Raw genomic sequence first — 19,001 nt, forward strand, 5'->3', positions numbered from 1 at the left:
CATTAAGGTGTGCCCAGTGCTTTTCAAGGGGGACAGGAAATCACCTTTTAATTCTTACACTCAATCAAAAATCATAGCAAGATGTTTATTTTTTTAATCTTCAAAGGCACTGATTTGTCTGACTTGTCCTTCTAACAAATCTTTCCTGTGCACTGTTGTGGGCCAGCTGTCACTAGGGCCGGGCATTCAATAGTCGTGAGGTCCTTGCTGTCCCCCAGTGTTGTTCGTGTTGGGAGGGGGTAGTCAGTGTACGTACATGGATACACAAACATAACGGTTTCAGGTTGCGATAAGTATCATGGAGAAAAGAAGACTGGGCCATGGGGACGGAGGAGCTGGCTCTTTAGATGGTGGGTGTGGAGCTGGCCCCAGCATGGACTCCTGGGAACAGTGGAGGAGCCCCAGGGCAACCCTGTTGCTCTGCTTTACGGTCCTGGTGGGGGAAGTGGGAGTACGCTGGGGGCCTCGGGGCCCCTGCTGTGTTGGCTGGGTGATAACTCTGTCCTTGTACCCAACAGGAGAGCTCCTCGATGGCCAGAGGGGTCTGGTGCCCTCCAACTTCGTGGACTTTGTGCAGGACAACGAGTCGCGGTTGGCAAGCACGCTGGGGAACGAGCAGGATCAGAACTTCATCAACCATTCCGGCATTGGCCTGGAGGGAGAGCACATCCTGGACCTCCACTCCCCGACCCACACAGATGCGGGCATCACCGACAACAGTGCTGGGACCCTGGATGTGAACATCGACGACATCGGAGAAGACATCGTGCCTTACCCTAGAAAAATCACCCTCATCAAACAACTCGCCAAAAGTGTTATTGTGGGCTGGGAGCCCCCAGCGGTGCCACCAGGATGGGGAACGGTGAGCAGCTACAACGTCCTGGTGGACAAGGAGACGCGCATGAACCTCACTCTGGGGAGCAGAACTAAAGCCCTCATCGAGAAGCTCAACATGGCTGCCTGCACCTACCGCATCTCCGTGCAGTGTGTCACCAGCAGGGGCAGCTCGGATGAGCTGCAGTGCACGCTGCTGGTGGGCAAGGACGTGGTGGTGGCCCCCTCCCACCTGCGGGTGGACAACATCACACAGATCTCCGCCCAGCTCTCCTGGCTGCCCACCAACAGCAACTACAGCCACGTCATCTTCCTCAACGAGGAGGAGTTTGACATCGTCAAGGCCGCCAGGTACAAGTACCAGTTCTTCAATCTCAGGCCCAACATGGCCTATAAGGTGAAGGTTCTGGCCAAACCCCACCAGATGCCGTGGCAGCTCCCGCTGGAGCAAAGGGAGAAGAAGGAGGCCTTTGTGGAGTTCTCCACGTTGCCTGCAGGTGAGCCCTGTGTCCTTCCACGGGTCCCCCAGGGCAAGAACGCCAGGATGTCACCCTGCTCATGGGGAGGGAAAGTGGGGCAGGCAGAAGCAGGAATCCCCATCCTGACAGCATGACCCTGGAAAATCCCTTAGGTCACCCGAGAAGCACAGAACGTGTGTGCGTGTGCACAAGAGTCCTTGGACCATGTCAGGGACCATGTTGGCAGTTTTTCTTTGAACACTTGCATCAGCAAGAGGCTCATCCTACAAAAGACAGGAGGGAAGTGAGTCCCCCCAGGGGACATGGTTACGTCTTCCGTGTCACATGCACCTCTGGACACATACTCATTGAGTTGGATAGTGCCTGGAAGTGCTTACACGCCTCTCAGAATCATTCCTTCTTTCTCGTCCTTGGAAATTATTATTATTTGAGATGGAGTCTCGCTATGTCACCCAGGTTGGAGTGCAGTGGTGCAATCTCAGCTCACTGCAACCTCTGCCTCCCGATTTCAAGCGATTCTCCTGCCTCGGCCTCCTGAGTAGCTGGGATTATAGGCACCCGCTACCACGCTCAGCTGATTTTTATATTTTTAGTAGAGACAGGGTTTCACCATGTTGGTCAGGCTCGTCTCAAACTCCAGACCTCGTGATCTGCCTGCCTCAGCCTCTCAAAGTGTTGGGATTACAGGCGCGAGCCACTAAGCACACATACGTGGCTTGTATAAAAGATGTGGTTTCATCACAGAAGCTATTTCCACTGCGATGTAAACTCCAGTGTTCTTTTCTGCTCTCTCCGCTCAAACGGGGAGTGTGATGTGCCCCTTCCTTTCCTGGGGAGATGGTAGGGAGGTGGAGTGAGTGTGGACACCTCCTTCATCTTCTCGCTCTCTAACTCGCCAGGGTCCCAGTGCTGCTGAGTTACTGGGCAGCCAGCACCCCAACCTCCGGAGGCCTCCACTGCCCACTCTGGTATTCATGAAACCTTTGGTCAGCTAGAGCCTGACCCAGCAGTAGTGTCAGGAGTAGATGGGACAGATGCTGCCTGAGGGGGGACAGCACGTCCAGGTAGCAGCTAGCGTAGGCAGGGTCAGTTCATCTATGTTACACAACGACATTTTATTTCCTCCCCAACTGCCCGGCGTTGATCAAGAATGCTGGGATAATGAGGCCACCCGCTTTTCACTGACGCCTCCCGCGATGCCTTCCGATGAGTGCTGGGGGTGAAGAAAGAGAAACACCAGACACGGACACTCCGTGGGGAGTTAGGAGGTGAAGGGCACATCTCTCGGGGCCTTCAGGAAAGGCTCCCCTGGACGCTAACTTTGAGATGGAGAGAGTCAGGTAGAGGAGGGTCCCCAGGCTCACCCCAGTGACTGGGAATGAAGTCTCAGAGTGGGAAGTAAACCGGAGGGACATGTCTGTGTTGGAGGAAGAGGGTGTAGTTGGGACAATCACATGTAGGTCGGCATTTCTCAGAATTCATGCTCCAACCACACCCCATGTATCATCCCCCCATGGTCTTGGGTATGGCCAGGGTTAGCCATGCCCGGGGATGGTGGTGCAAGGTTGGTGTTCTTCAGAGTAACACAGCTGGTGGGAGATACGGATGTGCTTATACTCACACACACCCCACATACACACACATCCCCATAGACCCACATACACGAATACATATACACACACCCACAGACACCCCCATAGACCCACATAGACAGATATACATACACATACCCATATACACACACACAGACACCCCACAGACCCACATACACCCACACACACCCATCCACAGACACACACACATATATACACACACACACACAAATACATACACACTTACCCACACATACACACCCACATACACATATACCCATATACACATATATACATACACATGCGTCCACATACACACACCCACACACATACACATGCCCACACATCTACACACATACATACACTTACACACATCTATACACCCACATATACATACATACACACATGCACACACATGTACATACACACATACATACACACGTACATATACATCTACATACACACCCACATATACACATATATGCACACATTACACACATACACCCATACATACACATTTACACACACATACACACATATACACACACAGAAATGGAGTCTCAGGTTCAACGATGTCATCAGACCTGCTCTCTTCATCTTTCAGTTTTGCTCAATTTCGTGGGGTGGTAAGATGGGGAATATGAGGTCCAGCCAGAGGGTAGAGGGAGAGAAAAGAGAGAAGAAAAGGTGAGAGGACAAGGGGTGGGCAGGGGAATGGGGGGATTGCCTTCTGCCAAGATCTCTCTTCCATTTGATCTGCCAAACGCCGGCATCTCGTTGGCCCCTCTCTGAGCTAATCGTGTGGCTGCCTGGCCAGGCCTGAGACCCCTGGACAGAGGTAGCTCTGCCGGGTCACAGAGACTGAGGACGGGTAAGGAGATGGTTCCACAGACAGTTTAGGTTTGCATTTCCCAGAAGATGGGGACTAAATGCCGAATTTAAAGGAAAAGGGCAGCTGTGCATCCTGGTACCTGACTATACCCCAGCCCCACCCTCCCACCTCACCACAGTTTCTGATGTGCTTTCAACACTGTCTTCTCTTTTTCCCTGGCGACTTTACCGAATGATCTCGTTTCCAGGTGAGGTGGGCAGGGTCCAGTCACGGCTCACCTGCCAGGGCCGGGCCCTGAACGCCTCCGTTCCCTTCTGTCCCCTCCCAGGACCCCCAGCACCCCCACAAGATGTCACCGTCCAGGCTGGGGTGACCCCCGCCACCATCCGGGTCTCCTGGAGACCACCTGTGCTGACGCCCACCGGGCTGTCCAACGGCGCAAACGTCACCGGCTATGGCGTGTATGCCAAAGGGCAGAGGGTGAGTTTTCGTTGGGTGGGGGGGCCTTTGTTAGGCTCTAACGCAGCAGGGACTGGCCCGGTATTTGCTCAGTGGAGGAGGCAGGGTCTACCCTTCCAGCCCTGATCACTGGAGGCACCCTCAACCACGAAGACTCCATCAGCGTGCACTAAGCACCACCCACCCCACCCCAGGGCCCCTTCCTCATTTCCAGCACTCCCCCCACCCCCCTCCCCTCACTCATTGCCTGCCCTGCTCTGCCCCGGATTAAAAATGCAAGGGCCAGAAAGGGTATCAGAACATTCTTGATTGATGACCGCCTTATTAATTTCAACAAACTGAGTCTTAGCAAGATGATACCCATGGCTGAAGGCGCGTCCCGCCTTAAAATACTGCTGGGTCTGCACATTAACAGGTGACCAGGCCTTGACTCCAAGAAATGGGTATATCCCTGGTGCCTGGTGTAGGGAACCAAGGACACCAGCCCCCTATCCCTGCCTGTGGTGAAGTAGAAGCGTCTGCCCTCAGGGAGAGCTTGGGAAAGCAGCTGCTACTCACCGTCCCCAGCTCCACCCTGCAGGAGCAGGGGCGACTTGGAAACAGAGGCAGTGCGTCTGCCTGAGCTGCTTCCTGCAGACTCCTGTGCTCTGAGGCTGGAAGCCCCCCGGCATGGGCCCTGGCCTCTCTCCCAGCAGTCAGAAGCCCACATTGGCCTCTGCCTGAGCCCCTCTCTTCCCTCCGGCTGTGGCAGTAATAAACCTGACACTCACTCCCCTCTCTGGCCCCTGCGTCTACTCAGAATGGCTCCAGAGGATGGGAGATAAACGGTTGACGTCACTGGCCTGACGGAACCCCCTACTACTGATTGGGTCCTGGGGCCTGAGGTCTGTGAACCTGCCCCGCCCCCTCCCCGCAAGACTTCCTGGAGCTTCCATACCTGGCGGGTGGTTGGAGTCCGAGGTCGCTGGGCGTGGTCCTTTGCACCGGGCATCTGGGCAGAGGACTGGCCGGCTCCCCGTGCAGGACCGCGGGGCTCATCTCGGGCAGCCCGCAAGCCAGCTCTGCTTGTCCACAGGTGGCTGAAGTCATCTTCCCCACGGCAGACAGCACGGCCGTGGAGCTCGTGCGGCTGCGGAGCCTGGAGGCCAAGGGCGTGACCGTGCGGACCCTCTCCGCCCAGGGCGAGTCCGTGGACTCTGCAGTTGCTGCCGTTCCCCCCGAGCTCCTGGTGCCTCCTACCCCCCACCCGAGACCTGCACCCCAATCAAAGCCATTAGCAAGTTCTGGAGTCCCCGAAACCAAAGACGAGCACCTGGGTCCCCACGCCAGGATGGACGAGGCCTGGGAGCAGAGCCGTGCACCTGGCCCTGTGCATGGGCACACACTGGAGCCGCCCGCGGGCCCCGGAAGGCGGTCGCCCTCACCCAGCCGCATCCTGCCGCAGCCACAGGGCACCCCAGTGTCCACCACCGTCGCCAAGGCCATGGCCCGGGAGGCCGCGCAGAGGGTGGCCGAGAGCAGCAGGGTAAGGCTGGGGCACCCGCCTCGGTGGCTCCTCAGTCCCTGAGCCCTACGGGACGGGGCCCCGTAATCTCCCCAGCCCGTGGAGGGGGACCCGCATCCCAGCTTGCAGGGAGGGGGGCCACCCTCAGCCCACAGCTTTGCTGGTGGACTCTGTCATGTGCCTGTTCCTGATTGAGTTAAATGGTGTTTTTTATTTACTAATACGTAGCCACATAACTAAGGAAATGGCAGGCACTTGCCTGGCATAGAAAGCAGGCTCAGACAAATCCAGACAGGGCCTTGGTGTGTGACAGGGGGTCTGAGAGTTGTCCGGTGGAAGTTGGCCAGGACCCGCTTTCCTGAACCAGCCTCTTCCTGGTTTAGCTGGCTGCAGAGTCCTAGGTTCTGTGTGTGTGTACACACACGGACATGTGTCTATACATATATGGACATGCACCCAAAAGATACACATATCTGTACGCATCCTCACGTATACACATCTATACCTATGTGTAGAAACGCATATGGGCATATGGGTCCCTGCGTGCATATTTGCATGCCTGCTAACTGAACTTTCCCGGGTCCAGAAGAGAGCATTTGGATCGTGGTAGGGCACGTTCCAGATGATACATGCAACGGGACGTGCATTTTTGAGAAATCGCCTGCAGAATAATGCCTCCCGTGCAGGGTTGGGGGAGGAGATGCGGGGCTGGGAGCCAGACAGTGTGCCCGCACCCCTACCCAGAACCCGCTCTCTTTTTCTCCCGTTGTGTTGAGCCCGTTTCCACCTGAGGCGGCAGCACAGCCCTGGTCAGGGCCCTCGGCCCTGCTGGGTCAGCCTGTGGGGTCTCACCGGGACCCTACACTGTCCTCCTGTGAGCGTTCCTCTGGGCTGGGGGCCAGGCCAGGGAAACTGAGGCGGGGCACGCACCCTGAGAGGTCGGTGCTGAGCACTGTCTAGGAGGACAGAAAGGATGATGGTGACACGGGGCAGGGAGCCACCTTCTGCCCACACCCTGTCCTCCTGAGTGGACCTGCCCTGGCAGCGCCTCAGCACCTCTTGAAAAACTGGAAATCTTCCGTGAAACTTCCTAATCCATTCAACATTGGCCACTAATAAAAAATACTAAACATGCGTGTGTGGCCTTTCTGTAAAGGAAACCTTTCAGAATATGTGAATTCACCATGGCTCTGATGGGCTCACAGGCAGGAGCCCAGGCCCCGAGCTTGGGAGGAGGTGCTTCTGGGGAGGCCGTGGGCAGGAGAGGGTGGCAGCTGCCCTGTGGGATGCGGCTCCACTCTTGCTCCCCCAAGAAGGCTGTGAGGGCAGGGAAGCCTGGGGCGGGAGAGAAAGCAAATACTTCCAAGTCCTATGTTTCAGACAAATGTGAATTGATCAAAGTATTAATAAAAGCTGGGCAGAGGGGACCAATGGAGGGAATGAGGGGTCATCTGTGTATCCAAATGTTACCTCAAAGGTTAAAAAGAGGCCGGACACGGTGGCTCATGCCTGTAATCCCAGTAGTTTGGGAGGCCGAAGCAGGCAGATCACTTGAGCTCAGGAGTTTGAGACCAGCCTGGCCAACACAGTGAAACCCCGTCTCTACTAAAAATACAAAAATTAGCCAGGCATGGTGGTGTGCGCCTGTAGTCCCAGCTACTCGGGAGGCTGAGGCAGGAGAATAGCTTGACCCTGGGAGACAGAGGTTTCAGTGAGCTATGATCACGCCACTGCACTCCAGCCTGGGCGACAGAGTGAGACTGTCTCAAAAAAAAAAAAAAAAAAAAAAAAAGATTCTGGTGGGTCTGGGGCAGCGAGAGGGCAGCAGAGCAGGGCCCAGAGCAGTGTGGGGGGCTGCCTGGCCGGGCTCTGAAGGGCTGAAGGTTTGGCGAGTGCGGGTGGGGCTAAGTGTGGCTGAAGGTGGCCCTGCCTCACCCCTGTGCCTCCTTTCTCTTTCCAAGTTAGAGAAAAGGAGCGTCTTCCTAGAGAGAAGCAGCGCGGCGCAGTATGCAGCCTCGGACGAGGAGGACGCCTACGACTCTCCAGACTTCAAGAGGAGGGGCACCTCGGTGGACGACTTCCTGAAAGGCTCTGAATTCGGCAAGCAGGTGAGTGCGGGCCAGGCCCCACGCCATCCTCCTGGTGGGCACAGGCTCGGAGCAGGCCCCGTGGAGATCAAGAGACACGGGCAATTTCCCCGCTACCCTTGGGTCCCTGAGAGAGATAGAGATGCCCAGCTGGGGTCCCAAGTCATGCTAGATTTCCAAAGTTTAGGTTTCATGATGCCTGTCACATACCCTCATTGGGGATAATTGAAACAGTCGAAGTGCAGGGCTTCCACCCTCCCCCACTGCACCATCTCGGTATGCGGTCATGGAGGTGGTTTTGCGGGTCCGGGTAGGGTTAGGCTCAGTTCAGGCAGGACCTGCCATTCGCTCATTCACCTCCGTTAACTGGGCAGATGTCTGTTGGCCATCTGTGGGCTAGGGAGGCATCATGGGAGACAAAAATCACACAGTCAGTGTTCGTCCTTCAGAACAGCAAAACGGCAGAGCCGGGCTCATGAGGAAGACTTTCAGCCAGTTGGGGGTTTCTGTCTAATTTCCGATCACGCATTTCCTAATGGAAGTGCCCTCGGATGCTGTAAAGAACAAAACTTGGACAACAGGAGGGACTGGAAATAACCGAGGGCCTGGGGAATGCTAAATCGTGGGAGTTCAAAGACACTGCAGGTATCAGATCACACAGTATCCTCTGAACCCACTCCCATAACAGCCCATACCCGGAGAGGGGGACTGGCATCTCTCAGGCCTGGGTTTACATCCGAGCTGGTTACAGACCACAAGTGGGCAAGTACCCTGATTCCTCCAGCCATGATGTCATGGTCTTCATCTGGAGGATCCAAATCATTCAGAAACGGAATGTCCAACTAGTCACGGCTAAGACGACAAAGACGTTTAATTACCCCACATCACAGGGAGTCTGCAGTAGAGGCTGCGAGGTGGATTTTTGGCTCTCAGTGTGTCAGGGGTCTGGGTTCCATCTCTTCCATTCTCTTGGCCTTTCTCTCGTGGTCACAAAGTGGCTGCCATAGCTCCAATAATCACACCCTCCTATGAGAGCACCCCAAGAAGGAAAAAAGGGATGGATGGAAGCCAGACTTCCTTCCAGTCAGACTTTCCATGACATCTCGCTGAGCAGACTGAGGTCACATGGCCACTACACAGGCAGGAACTGGATTCCAGTGAATGGCTTATCAGTGATGTGTCATCCAAAAGCCCACCAGGAAGGCTCAGTGGTAGAAAGGAGAGCTTTATTGGTGACATCAGTTTGCAGACCAGGAAGAGAGAGGCTCTGGCGTGTGCTGAGGGTGCTCTCTCTGAAGAGGGAAGGGCAGGGTGGTTTTTATGCCTCACAGGGTCCACATTACACAGAACCATATGCATTCAGGTTGGGGAAAAGCTGTCCATCCATCCGAGAGGAGTCACACGCACATGCAGTGAGTAGACATATCTGTAGCATCCTCCTTGTGCACCACACATGGGGAGGGGTTTTAGTGTTAGAATGAGGTGGAATTGGCTCTTTCCATCAAAAGGTAAACCCCAGGCTCAAAGCCTAAGCTAAAATGGGCTTAAGCCTCTTTAAGCTGAAACTGGCTTAATGTCTACAGTCGCTTATCAGAAAAGAGTGTGTGTGAGGCCGGCCCTCTGCCCAGTTGGAGTTGCGTGTTCTGGGTTGTAAATGAGAGTTAGGAGGAGTCCCATAGCGCCTGTTGTTCTAGAGTTTAGTAAGAGTGTGGGTTTTCTTGCAGCGTAGGAATTTAAAGAGCAGCCATGCCAGCCAGGCCTTGACTCCTCAGCCCCAGGTACCTTTGATTTCCCTAACCTTAGGGGCCATCTCAGTTGAGAAAGAGGTATCTGTTTTGGTCTCTTGGGTCACAGATGATTCATTCTCTTGGTGCTGGGCCTGGGTGAGTTCTGGATATAGGATTTCTGTTGACTGTTGTACTGGTCTGCTGGGGCTGCCATCACAGAATACCATAGATCAGGTGGCTCAAACAACAGAAGTCTGTTTCTCACAGTGCTGGGGGCTGGAAGTCCAGGGCTGAGGCATCAGCAGGGCTGGTTTCCCCTGAGGCCTCCCCGAGGCCTGCAGATGGTGCCTTCTCCCTGAGTCCTCACGTGGCCTTTTGTCTGTACATCCCTGGTATCTTGTCCTCTTTTTATAAGGAAAACAGTCCTATTGGATTAGGGCCCTGCCATCATGATGTCATTTAATCTTAATCACCTCTTTAAATAGCCCATCTCCAAATAAAGCCACCTTGGTGGTTAAGGTTTCTGAATAGGGCGGGGTGGGGAAATACAACTTAGTCCGTAGCAAATGTCGAGCCAGCAACACCTGCCACGATAGCACAGGTTTTATGAGGCTTTCTGTGTATTACATGACACGCAAAACGCAACTGGCACGCAGTAAGTGCTCAGTAAATGTGAGCTCTTATTTTATATATACAGGGAAACTGCGGCCCACAGAATTGAGAATTTTTGTTCATAATTATGCAGATGGTCGTCTAACAGAGCTGGAATTAGATTGAACTGAGGTCTGCAGACGACCTGTTTCCATGCCTTTCCCAATGTGCCATGTTTTCCCCACCTATTCAGGAGTGAATCATTACCTTCCCTGCAATCTGCTCAGGTTATAAACCCAGAAGAAAGGCTGGAGCACTTGTTCTCTGGGTGTAGGACCCACACCCCCACTGGTTTTTCAGATCGGCATTCAGTGCTGTCTTATGGCAGCCACAGCCCCAGGTGGCCACAGAGCCCTTGACATGTGGCCACCTGGGGCTGAGTGTGACTGAGGCCCTGAATTTTTACTTCTATAAAGTTAGTTCCAGATTAGTTTATATTCTAATTAGTTTACATGTAAACAGCCACACGTGGCTGATGGCCACCAGTGCTGACGCCCAGCTCTGGATGACCACACCTGCTACAAGAGATGACTTTTCTAGAGAAGAGTAGAAACAGCAGCAGAAACACAGCTCTGCACTTCCGAGGGCCTCCCCTCCTTCTGATGAGACTGCCGAGGAAGTCTGTGTGGCCAAGCATGCTATTCACATGTTTTCCCACTTGTTTTCTTTTTTAACAGAGCAAACAGGTCTGTTTCTATTAAAATTTAAAAAGCATTAATATTTAGCAGCATTGTTTTATGTTGTATTCATTTAGATGACAAGTGATATTTTCCATTTACAGTTGAGATTTTTTTTTAAAGTAATATTAAATATTGATTCAAGTCAAAGAATACATTCATTAATCATACAGATGGCATCTGGCTAGGTGATGCATCATGACAGTGGTAGGGAGTGACTGAAGTTGAGCTGGTGCACAGACTGCCAGCTTTACAATTGGGGAAGCATTCCCTGACCACTTCCCACGCTGCCTGTCCCGTCACATGAGCCCTTACCCCTTGGTGCTATCCCATCTGCTCCAAGACACTGACGTTTTAGCGAGCGGAAGCCTCCACTTTTAGTTGACTACGGTATCTCTAGCATTTCACACATAGTAGGTGCTCAATGAACGTTTGTCGAATGAATGAATGAAAGAAGGGAGGCTGAGAGTAGCTGGGACATTTGCTCTGAAAAAATCACCTCCATTCTCCCAATATTACAAATGCATTTTCATTAAGTCCACAATGAGAAATGCTCACCGTACCAATAAATAATATCTTTAGTTATCTATTTTTAGAAGTATTTCATTGACAAAGATTGTCTATGTTCCAGGTGTACATCTTGATGACTGGATGTGGGTACACATTGTGTAAAGACTGTCACGCATGGCTGAGCATGGCGGCTCAAGCCTGTGTTCCCAGCACTTTGGGAGGCCAAGGCAGGTGGATCACTTGAGGTCAGGAGTTTGAGACCAGCCTGGCCAACATGGTGAAACCCTGTCTCCACTAAAAATATAAAAATTAGCCGGGTGTGGTGGCAGGTGCCTGTAATCCCAGCTACTCAGGAGGCTGAGGCACGAGAATTGCTTGAACCTGGGAGGTGGAGGTTGCAGTGAACCGGGATGGTGATACCGCACTCCAGTCTGGGCAACAGGGTGAGACTCCATCTCAAAAAAAAAAAAAAAAAAGACCGCCCCAGTCAAGTTGATTAGCACATCCGTCATCGCGCATGCTGAGCACCAGGCCCCCGGAACGTGCTCTGCATGTAACCAAAGTCTGTACCCTTATTAAATCTAAAGAAAGAGGCTTGTAAGAGGAATTCGCAAGTTTTAGTTTGGCGGGAGGAAAGGTGGTTTGCCGAATGATAAGACGGACGTTGGCTATAGTGATGATCCAAATCCTGTCTCGTGGAGGCTTTACCTCAGCCTCTTTATAAGTGAAATTTATAGCCACAGGCCTGCTGGATGTGGGGCTCAGCATCTCCCCTATCCCCAGGGAGGGCCATCTGCCTGCTGGCATTCTCCACTGAGGACTGGAGGGTAAAGCTGCGTGTCCCCCTGGGAGAAGGCACCCGCCAAGTAGAGTGTCTAAGGTCATGTTCTCTGTCAGCAGAGGCAAGGGCAGACCTGGACCCTGGCCCCAGCCCTGTCGTTTACTTGCTGAGCGCCAGTCACTAGACATCTCACTGCAATGCTGGTGACTTTGCTGAGAACACTATTCCAAGAATGGAGAGAGGGCTGACCTCAAGCATCTGGCGAATGCCAGACACCTCCTTCCATCCCAGGAGCTGACCCCTAGCTCGCCGCTGCAGTTGAATAAAGTGAGACTGTGCGGTGGTGCAGGAAGTCCCTCCCCGGGGCCCTTGGGAGGGCCTCGTTACACCCAGACTCACCTTTTTAATCCATTTAAACCCAGTTCGCTTTCATGCCTTCCGCTTGGAGCCTGGTTGGAAGCATTAGGGCTGGCGCAGCTGAGAGGCTGGTGTTGCAGACTGCCCGGCCAAGGCCCTTCCCATCCTCCCTCTCACGGGCTTGGGGCAGGGAACCTTCCACCCGCAGCGCCACGCAGCCTCCCTCAGCAGGCCAGGAACTGACCGTGACGCCAATGTATACACATCTTCATTTAGGTTAGTAATTGAAACCAGATTTTGTTTTTTAGATAACTACGTCACAGAATGCTATTGAATACCTTTGTCTTGCCACACCCCCGCAAAATAAACTGTTCTTAATTGATACCATGTAGCAAAAACAGAATATCTTTATGGATGTATTGCATTCATCAATCTGAGTGCATCAGAACGTGTAGTTTGAGTTGTCGAAGGTTTACTTTGCTTTGAATACCGTTACCACGTGACCAGTGCTTTCTCTGTGAGTGGAAACCCAGCAGCTGCTGCTGGCACCATCACTGGGAGAGACCACCAGGGCTGTCGCCGTCTCCAAGCTGGCATGTTACCAGGTAGCCTCTTCATTTAAACACACTTTTTTGTTAAAGTCTTTATGCTGTCGGCAGCCTCTGCCCAGCGCCCCTACTATCTGCACAGTCTTCATCTCATGCTGAGGCTGAGCTGGGCCTGGATTAAGCACAGTCTGTGCGGCGGCTCCATCTCCTGCCAGGCCAGGCTGTCTGCCAATGTCTGCGCGTGTGTGTTAGACAACGTGGCATGTTTTAAAAACCTAAGCGTCTTTTATTTTTTAATTAATTTATTTATTTTGTGAGATGGAGTCTCGCTGTGTCACCCAGGCTGGAGTGCAGTGGCACAATCTCGGCTCACTGCAAGCTCCGCCTCCTGGGTTCACGCCATTCTCCTGCCTCAGCCTCCCGAGTAGCTGGGACTACAGGCGCCCACCACCACGCCCAGCTAATTTTTTGTATTTTTAGTAGAGACAGGGTTTCACCGTGTTAGCCAGGATGGTCTCGATCTCCCGACCTCATGATCCGCCCACCTTGGCCTCCCCAAGTGCTGGGATTACAGGCGTGAGCCACTGCGCCCGGCCTAAGTGTCTTTTTATGGTACATATACACCTCACCTTACCACTATCCCCCTGCTCCTCTGACACAATGCTGGATCCGGTGTACACCTGGTGTGCACTGATCTCCACTGTCACCAGAGTTTGGAGCCTTTGTCCAGCCAATAAGTTGGAGAAGCTGAGGATGCCCAGAAATGGACATTCTGCCTGTGTGTCTTGTAAGCCCCAGTGGGTTTTCTGTCTTGTCCAGAGCTCAGGTGTTTCTGTACCCGTTGGAGCTGAGAGACCTGCGCTGATCCCGTCTGTGCCACTTCAACAGACAGAGTGGGTGTGTCCTCTCTCCAGCCTCACTTTCCAGAACGAGTAACACACACCCTGTGCCCGTCTCTAGGCCTATGAGCCCTGCGAGTGGGGAAAGCAGGGAAAGGGTTGGCAAGCTCAATCTGGCCTCTTGTAGGATGCGGGAGGAGCCACCGCTCAGTAGCCCTTTTTCTTGGCCCCCAGCCACACTGCTGCCATGGAGACGAGTACCACACGGAGAGCAGCCGGGGGTCTGACCTCTCAGACATCATGGAGGAGGACGAGGAGGAGCTGTATTCTGAAATGCAGCTGGAAGACGGGGGAAGGAGGCGGCCCAGCGGCACATCCCACAATGCCCTCAAGGTGAGTGGCTGGGGAAGGGGGACCCTGCACTCTGTCCCCAGAGTAGCTCCATCCACGTCCCTTTGCTGGGGCTGGTGAGGCAGGCTCCAGAGGGGCCTTGCCCTACAACCAGTAGCCCTCGGATTTGGATTCGCTTCTTTCTCACTATTGAATCTGCATTCAGGAATTACCTACACTCCTGTCTTGTTCTTGGCCAAAAGGTCTGGGTAAAGGAGTGTAGAGGAATCCATTTGGCACCCTCCAGGGGCACCCAGCTCTGTGCCAGGAACTGAAGTGGGGGGAATAGAACAAAGAAGAGCCCCCTCCGCAGCCTTAAGTCTCATCTCAAGAGAATTGGCAGCCAAGAGAGCGTGCATCAGCCTCTAAATCTAAAGCGGAGGCCAGGACGGTGTGGTCAGCAGGGAGCTCCTTAAAGGAGGGCACTATGGTGGCCCTGCCTGGCGGTGGGCAGGGGTCAAGCACAGTGAGGTTGGAGGAGATGGGTGTCCCACATCTGATCACACCAGCCTCACAGACAGGCTGGAGGCTCCATGCACCTGCTCAGACCACCTCCCGCTAGACCCTCTCCCTTCTGCTCTGGCAGAGGCCATCAGCAAGGGGTTACCTGCAGGAATATTGAGCTGGAGGCAGCCTAGAGCCAAGGAGGGTGGGTTTCCCATCCATGTGGCTTCCTCTCGGTCCTGGCCTTGGGGAGATGTTTGTCACTGCTGCTGCGGTCGCTGGCCAGTGCGTCCGACTCCCGCGTTCATGTGCTCTGCAGGGCAGTGCGGGATGACCAGCTCTATGCACCAGGCCCTGTGCTAGGCCGAGGGGTGCCCTCTGCAGGTCCCAACCTAATGGGGAGACAGACAAAGGCAAGCCATTGGTAGGAGCTTTGTGGGTTTTCCAAAAGAAAAAGGCCTTGGAGAGGAAAATCCCGCGGGAAGAAGCTTCCCAGCACTGCTTTCTCCAGGAACACAGGGCGTGCATTTTGAATGGTGGACAGAAAGGCTCATCCAAATCTGGCCTGCGGACTCGGTGACTACTTGCATAGACAAACTGACTCATGTTCTCCTGGCAAAGGCCCCTGGCAGGGCCCTGGGGATGTCCTATCACCAAAGAACATGCCAGATCCCTATGCAAACCCTGCATGGTGCAGCACGTGCTATCCCCGGCGGCTCCTCCGTCCCCACTCCCAGGTGATGCCACGGAGCAGGTTCACACTGGCCTTTGCGGAGTGGTCCAGTCTGACCCCATGACCCTTCTGTGTGCCCCAGAGCCAGGAGCTCCGAAAAAGTGCCCATGAGTCAGGCCTGGTGAGTCGGGCAGCTGGTCTTCCCACACCCCTGATGCCTCTCCTTTTGATGGAGGAAGAGCCCGGAAATTGCTTAGTAGAGAAACAATGTCACCTTCTCTCCTCAGAAGGTGGCCCAGGGTCAAGCAAGTTCATCATAAAGTTCCTGGGCTGAGCCCCACCCCCTCCACCTCTTAGCAACAGGGAGATCGCCGGGGCTGGGGCTCGGCCAGGATGGCAGCAGCCTCCCTCTCCCATCCACAAGGTGTTGTCAGGTTTTAGAAATCATGTAGGAGGCGGGGCGCGGTGGCTCATGCCTGTAATCTCAGCACTTTGGAAGGCCGAGGCGGGCAGATCATGAGGTCAAGAGATCAAGAACATCCTTGCCAACATGGTGAAAACCCGTCTTTACTAAAAATACAAAAATTAGCTGGGCGTGGTGGTGCGTGCCTGTAATCTCAGCTACTCGGGAGGCTGAGGCAGGAGAATCACTTGAACCCAGGAGGCAGAGGTTGCAGTGAGCTGAGATTGCTCCACTGCACTCCAGCCTGGGCAATAGAGTGAGACTCTGTCTCAAAAAAAAAAAAAAAAAAAAATCATGTAGGCAGGTCTGGATTTCTGGATTCACTTTAGAAATTACAAGACGTGGTACAGAGATCTGGCCACTCAGCGGGCACGTTCCCACGTGGCAGTGAGGAGCTGTAGTGGAGCCGGGTCCCTGATGGGCATGGCAGGTGTTCGGCCCCTGCTGGCCTGGTTCACTCATCCTACCTGCCTTCGAAAGTGCCTGGGGTTGCCATCCCTGTACTCTAAGGATGGTTTGTTTTTGATGTCCTTATTTGCTCCAATATTAGCTGATGTGCTCCCAAATCTGCAGAAAGTGAAGGGAGAGAGCTATCAGCTACACAGTGTGTGCCCCGATGCCTCCTCACCTGGCTTGTGGCAAGTCCCAGGCCCATGGCAGACCCCGTGTTAGGCAAATCCCACATGATCCCCAAGATCAAGGGGCCCACAGCCAGAGGGGGGACAGACAAGTGGCCCTGTTCCGTGCCCATGTGGCTCATCTCTACTGAGCATCCCCAGGACCGATGGCCAGGACCCAGGGGCATGCTTTGCCTGGGCGGTCAGCCAAGCCCCCTCAAAGGAGAGACCAGTCAGTAGTCCTTCATGCTCTTCGAGTAGAGGGTGAGTTGAGGGCTGTTCCCGGCAGATAGTGATGACGTGCAGACGGGCAGTGTAAGAGCCATGGACACTGGTTAAGCAGCTCTCGGTGAGGCCAGCTCCATGCCACCCACTTGAGATCATGATGGCTCAAGTGTGGCTCTCAGGGACTCCGGGGTGCAGGATGCAGAGGAGACAGGCGGACCCCAGTCCTTTGCTGACACAGACTCCGCACGATGGTGTGCGGGCACTGTTGGTAGGGTGGGGGATGGCGTGGTTTCACGCAGCTTGTATCTTAGGTGACACGTCGGCCTAACTAGAAAGTCCTGCAGAGGGTGCCGAGCACTGGAAGGGAAGCGGGCCCAGTGGATGGACAGGGACGGGTCAGGCTCCCTGTCTGGTGAACTGTCTCCAGCCACGCTCAGCCTGCAGTGGCAGCTGCCCTCAGGGTTTCTGAGGACATGGCCCCCCGGGCAGTCTCCCCTGGCACCGTGGCCACACCCCCCCTCCACAGCAGCGGTACCGCGGGCACCGTGGGGCCTGATGTGCTGCCAGGATCTGACCTGCCCTCTCCTTGGCTGGATGCATGGCGCTGGCTCCTGCCCGGCCCGCTGGCTCTGCCTGTGCTCTGCCTCAGCCTCCACCCCGCACCAGCCCCGTAACCCATTCTGTTTTCATTCCAGAGCCCTCCACGGCATGCCCCCGGCCTGAGTAGACGCATGCTTCCCGCCCCTCGCTGCCTCCAGGACTAATTCTGTCTGTATTTTCTTTCCTCCCCTGGCCCCCACTTCATGCTGACCACACACTCTTTCCCGCGCCTGTTCTTGACACACCACCCCATAAGGACTGCACTGAGCATAGGACCTCTGAAGGCACTTTCTGGGAGCAGCCCGAGTTTCCCCACCAGCCCCACAGGAAGAGACTTTTCAGTATCCCTGAAGTAGCGGAAGAGGATGGAGAGTGCTGTGGGCTGCTGCACAAGCAGGGTGCAGGGCCATCCCCCAGGGCCAGGACGGGGCTGGCCAGAGAGCCCAGGCCCGGCAGGCCCTACAGGGGCGACGAGGCCCCTCGGGGCTCCTGGTTCCCGGTGAAGCACAGGGGCTCGGGGGCCATCCCCCACGCAGAGGACTTCCTTCTGGAAGACAGGGGCTGTCGGTTCAGCCGCTCGGCCACCCGGAGCCCGGACAGCGGCCTGGACTGTGGGAGTGAAGAGGAGGAGTCGCGGTTTGGCTTCGGAAACACCATGGCCACGTGCCGCCCAGGCCCTGGCCACTGTCCCTGCAGGAGGGGCCTGAGGCCGCTGCTGGCCCGGCGGCGGACGCTGACCCGGCAGAGCAGCGTCGAGGAGGACTTTGGGGAGCAGGTGGGCCCTGGTGGCCTCCTCAGGAACGACGACCCCCAGCCCAGCCCAGAGAGGCCGCCCCCCAGGAAGCACGGCTGGGGCGAGCCCACCGAGCACCGAGATTTTCGGGGTGTCTGGAAGAAAAGCATAACCATGCCCGACAGTAGGGCAGCTGCCCCCCACGCAAAGCCACCTCCCAGAGTCGCACAAGGCCCCCTGGTGTGTGACCTAAACTTCCTTTTCACAGCCACTTGCCAAACCAATCTGTTTCATCCTTTCAGTGGTTTTCTGTTTGTTCTGGTGTCCATCCCTGGGGACTCTTGCTGGCTGTCTTTCGTTTTCCCCGCATTTTTGATTTCTCAAGTCCCATTTCTTCCCAACCTTTTGACCATGCTGAAGATTTCTTTACTTTGCTTAGAGTAATGATTTCCACCCCCCAGAATCAGTAATGAGTATGGCTGCTTGAATTAAAGGACAACTGAATCTAAATTTTAATTAAGGGTTAGCTGAAGTGTGATTATCTGAAAGTTTGGCAACATGTTTGTGTTCACAGGGACCCTTAGGGATTTATTTATGACTACTAGTATTGTCGAGGGCTTTTTTTCCTTGTTATTTTGGAGTTTTTTTCATTGCTTTTTGACGTTTATAACCAAAAAAAAAAAAAAAAAAAAAAAAAAAAAAAAATGGTTGAAGAAATCTATTTTTTTTTTTTTTTTTTTTGCATATTGTTTCCAAAGTTCTTGTTTTTTTTCCCATTTCTTTTCTGTGCCCACCGTTTCCAGAACAAATTTTCCATGATCAGCCTTCTCCCCGCCGGCCCTGCCGTCTGGGCTTGTTGTTGGTTTTGAGCTTAGGGATTCATCGAAGGCTTCATTCATCTCTATATTGTGTCCTCTTTTCAGAACATTTGCTCCTGTCATGCTGACCTTTTCATTGAAAACACAGGTGAGCCATC

The 19,001-nt window shown here is 54.1% G+C and overlaps 1 protein-coding gene across 13 annotated transcripts in view; it reads left to right on the forward strand.

Annotated features, from left to right (window-relative positions):
- Positions 1 to 19,001, forward strand: part of RIMBP2 (RIMS binding protein 2) — a 332,521-nt gene that overhangs the window by 273,301 nt on the left and 40,219 nt on the right. For 7 of the 13 annotated variants that reach the window (XM_032168275.2, XM_032168271.2, XM_058424984.1 and 4 more), the window contains 5 exons: positions 519 to 1,331; positions 4,066 to 4,217; positions 5,272 to 5,721; positions 7,662 to 7,808; positions 14,112 to 14,270. In XM_032168275.2, coding sequence (XP_032024166.1) covers positions 519 to 1,331; positions 4,066 to 4,217; positions 5,272 to 5,721; positions 7,662 to 7,808; positions 14,112 to 14,270 — 1,721 coding nt within the window. Of the gene's footprint in view, positions 1 to 518; positions 1,332 to 4,065; positions 4,218 to 5,271; positions 5,722 to 7,661; positions 7,809 to 14,111; positions 14,271 to 17,548; positions 18,266 to 19,001 lie in introns of all 13 variants that reach the window. The other 6 variants (XM_058424982.1, XM_032168269.2, XM_032168265.2 and 3 more) reach the window with 1 other exon arrangement.

Source organism: Hylobates moloch, unplaced genomic scaffold (assembly GCF_009828535.3).
Source record: "Hylobates moloch isolate HMO894 unplaced genomic scaffold, HMol_V3 SCAFFOLD_12, whole genome shotgun sequence".
Lineage (NCBI taxonomy): Eukaryota > Metazoa > Chordata > Mammalia > Primates > Hylobatidae > Hylobates > Hylobates moloch.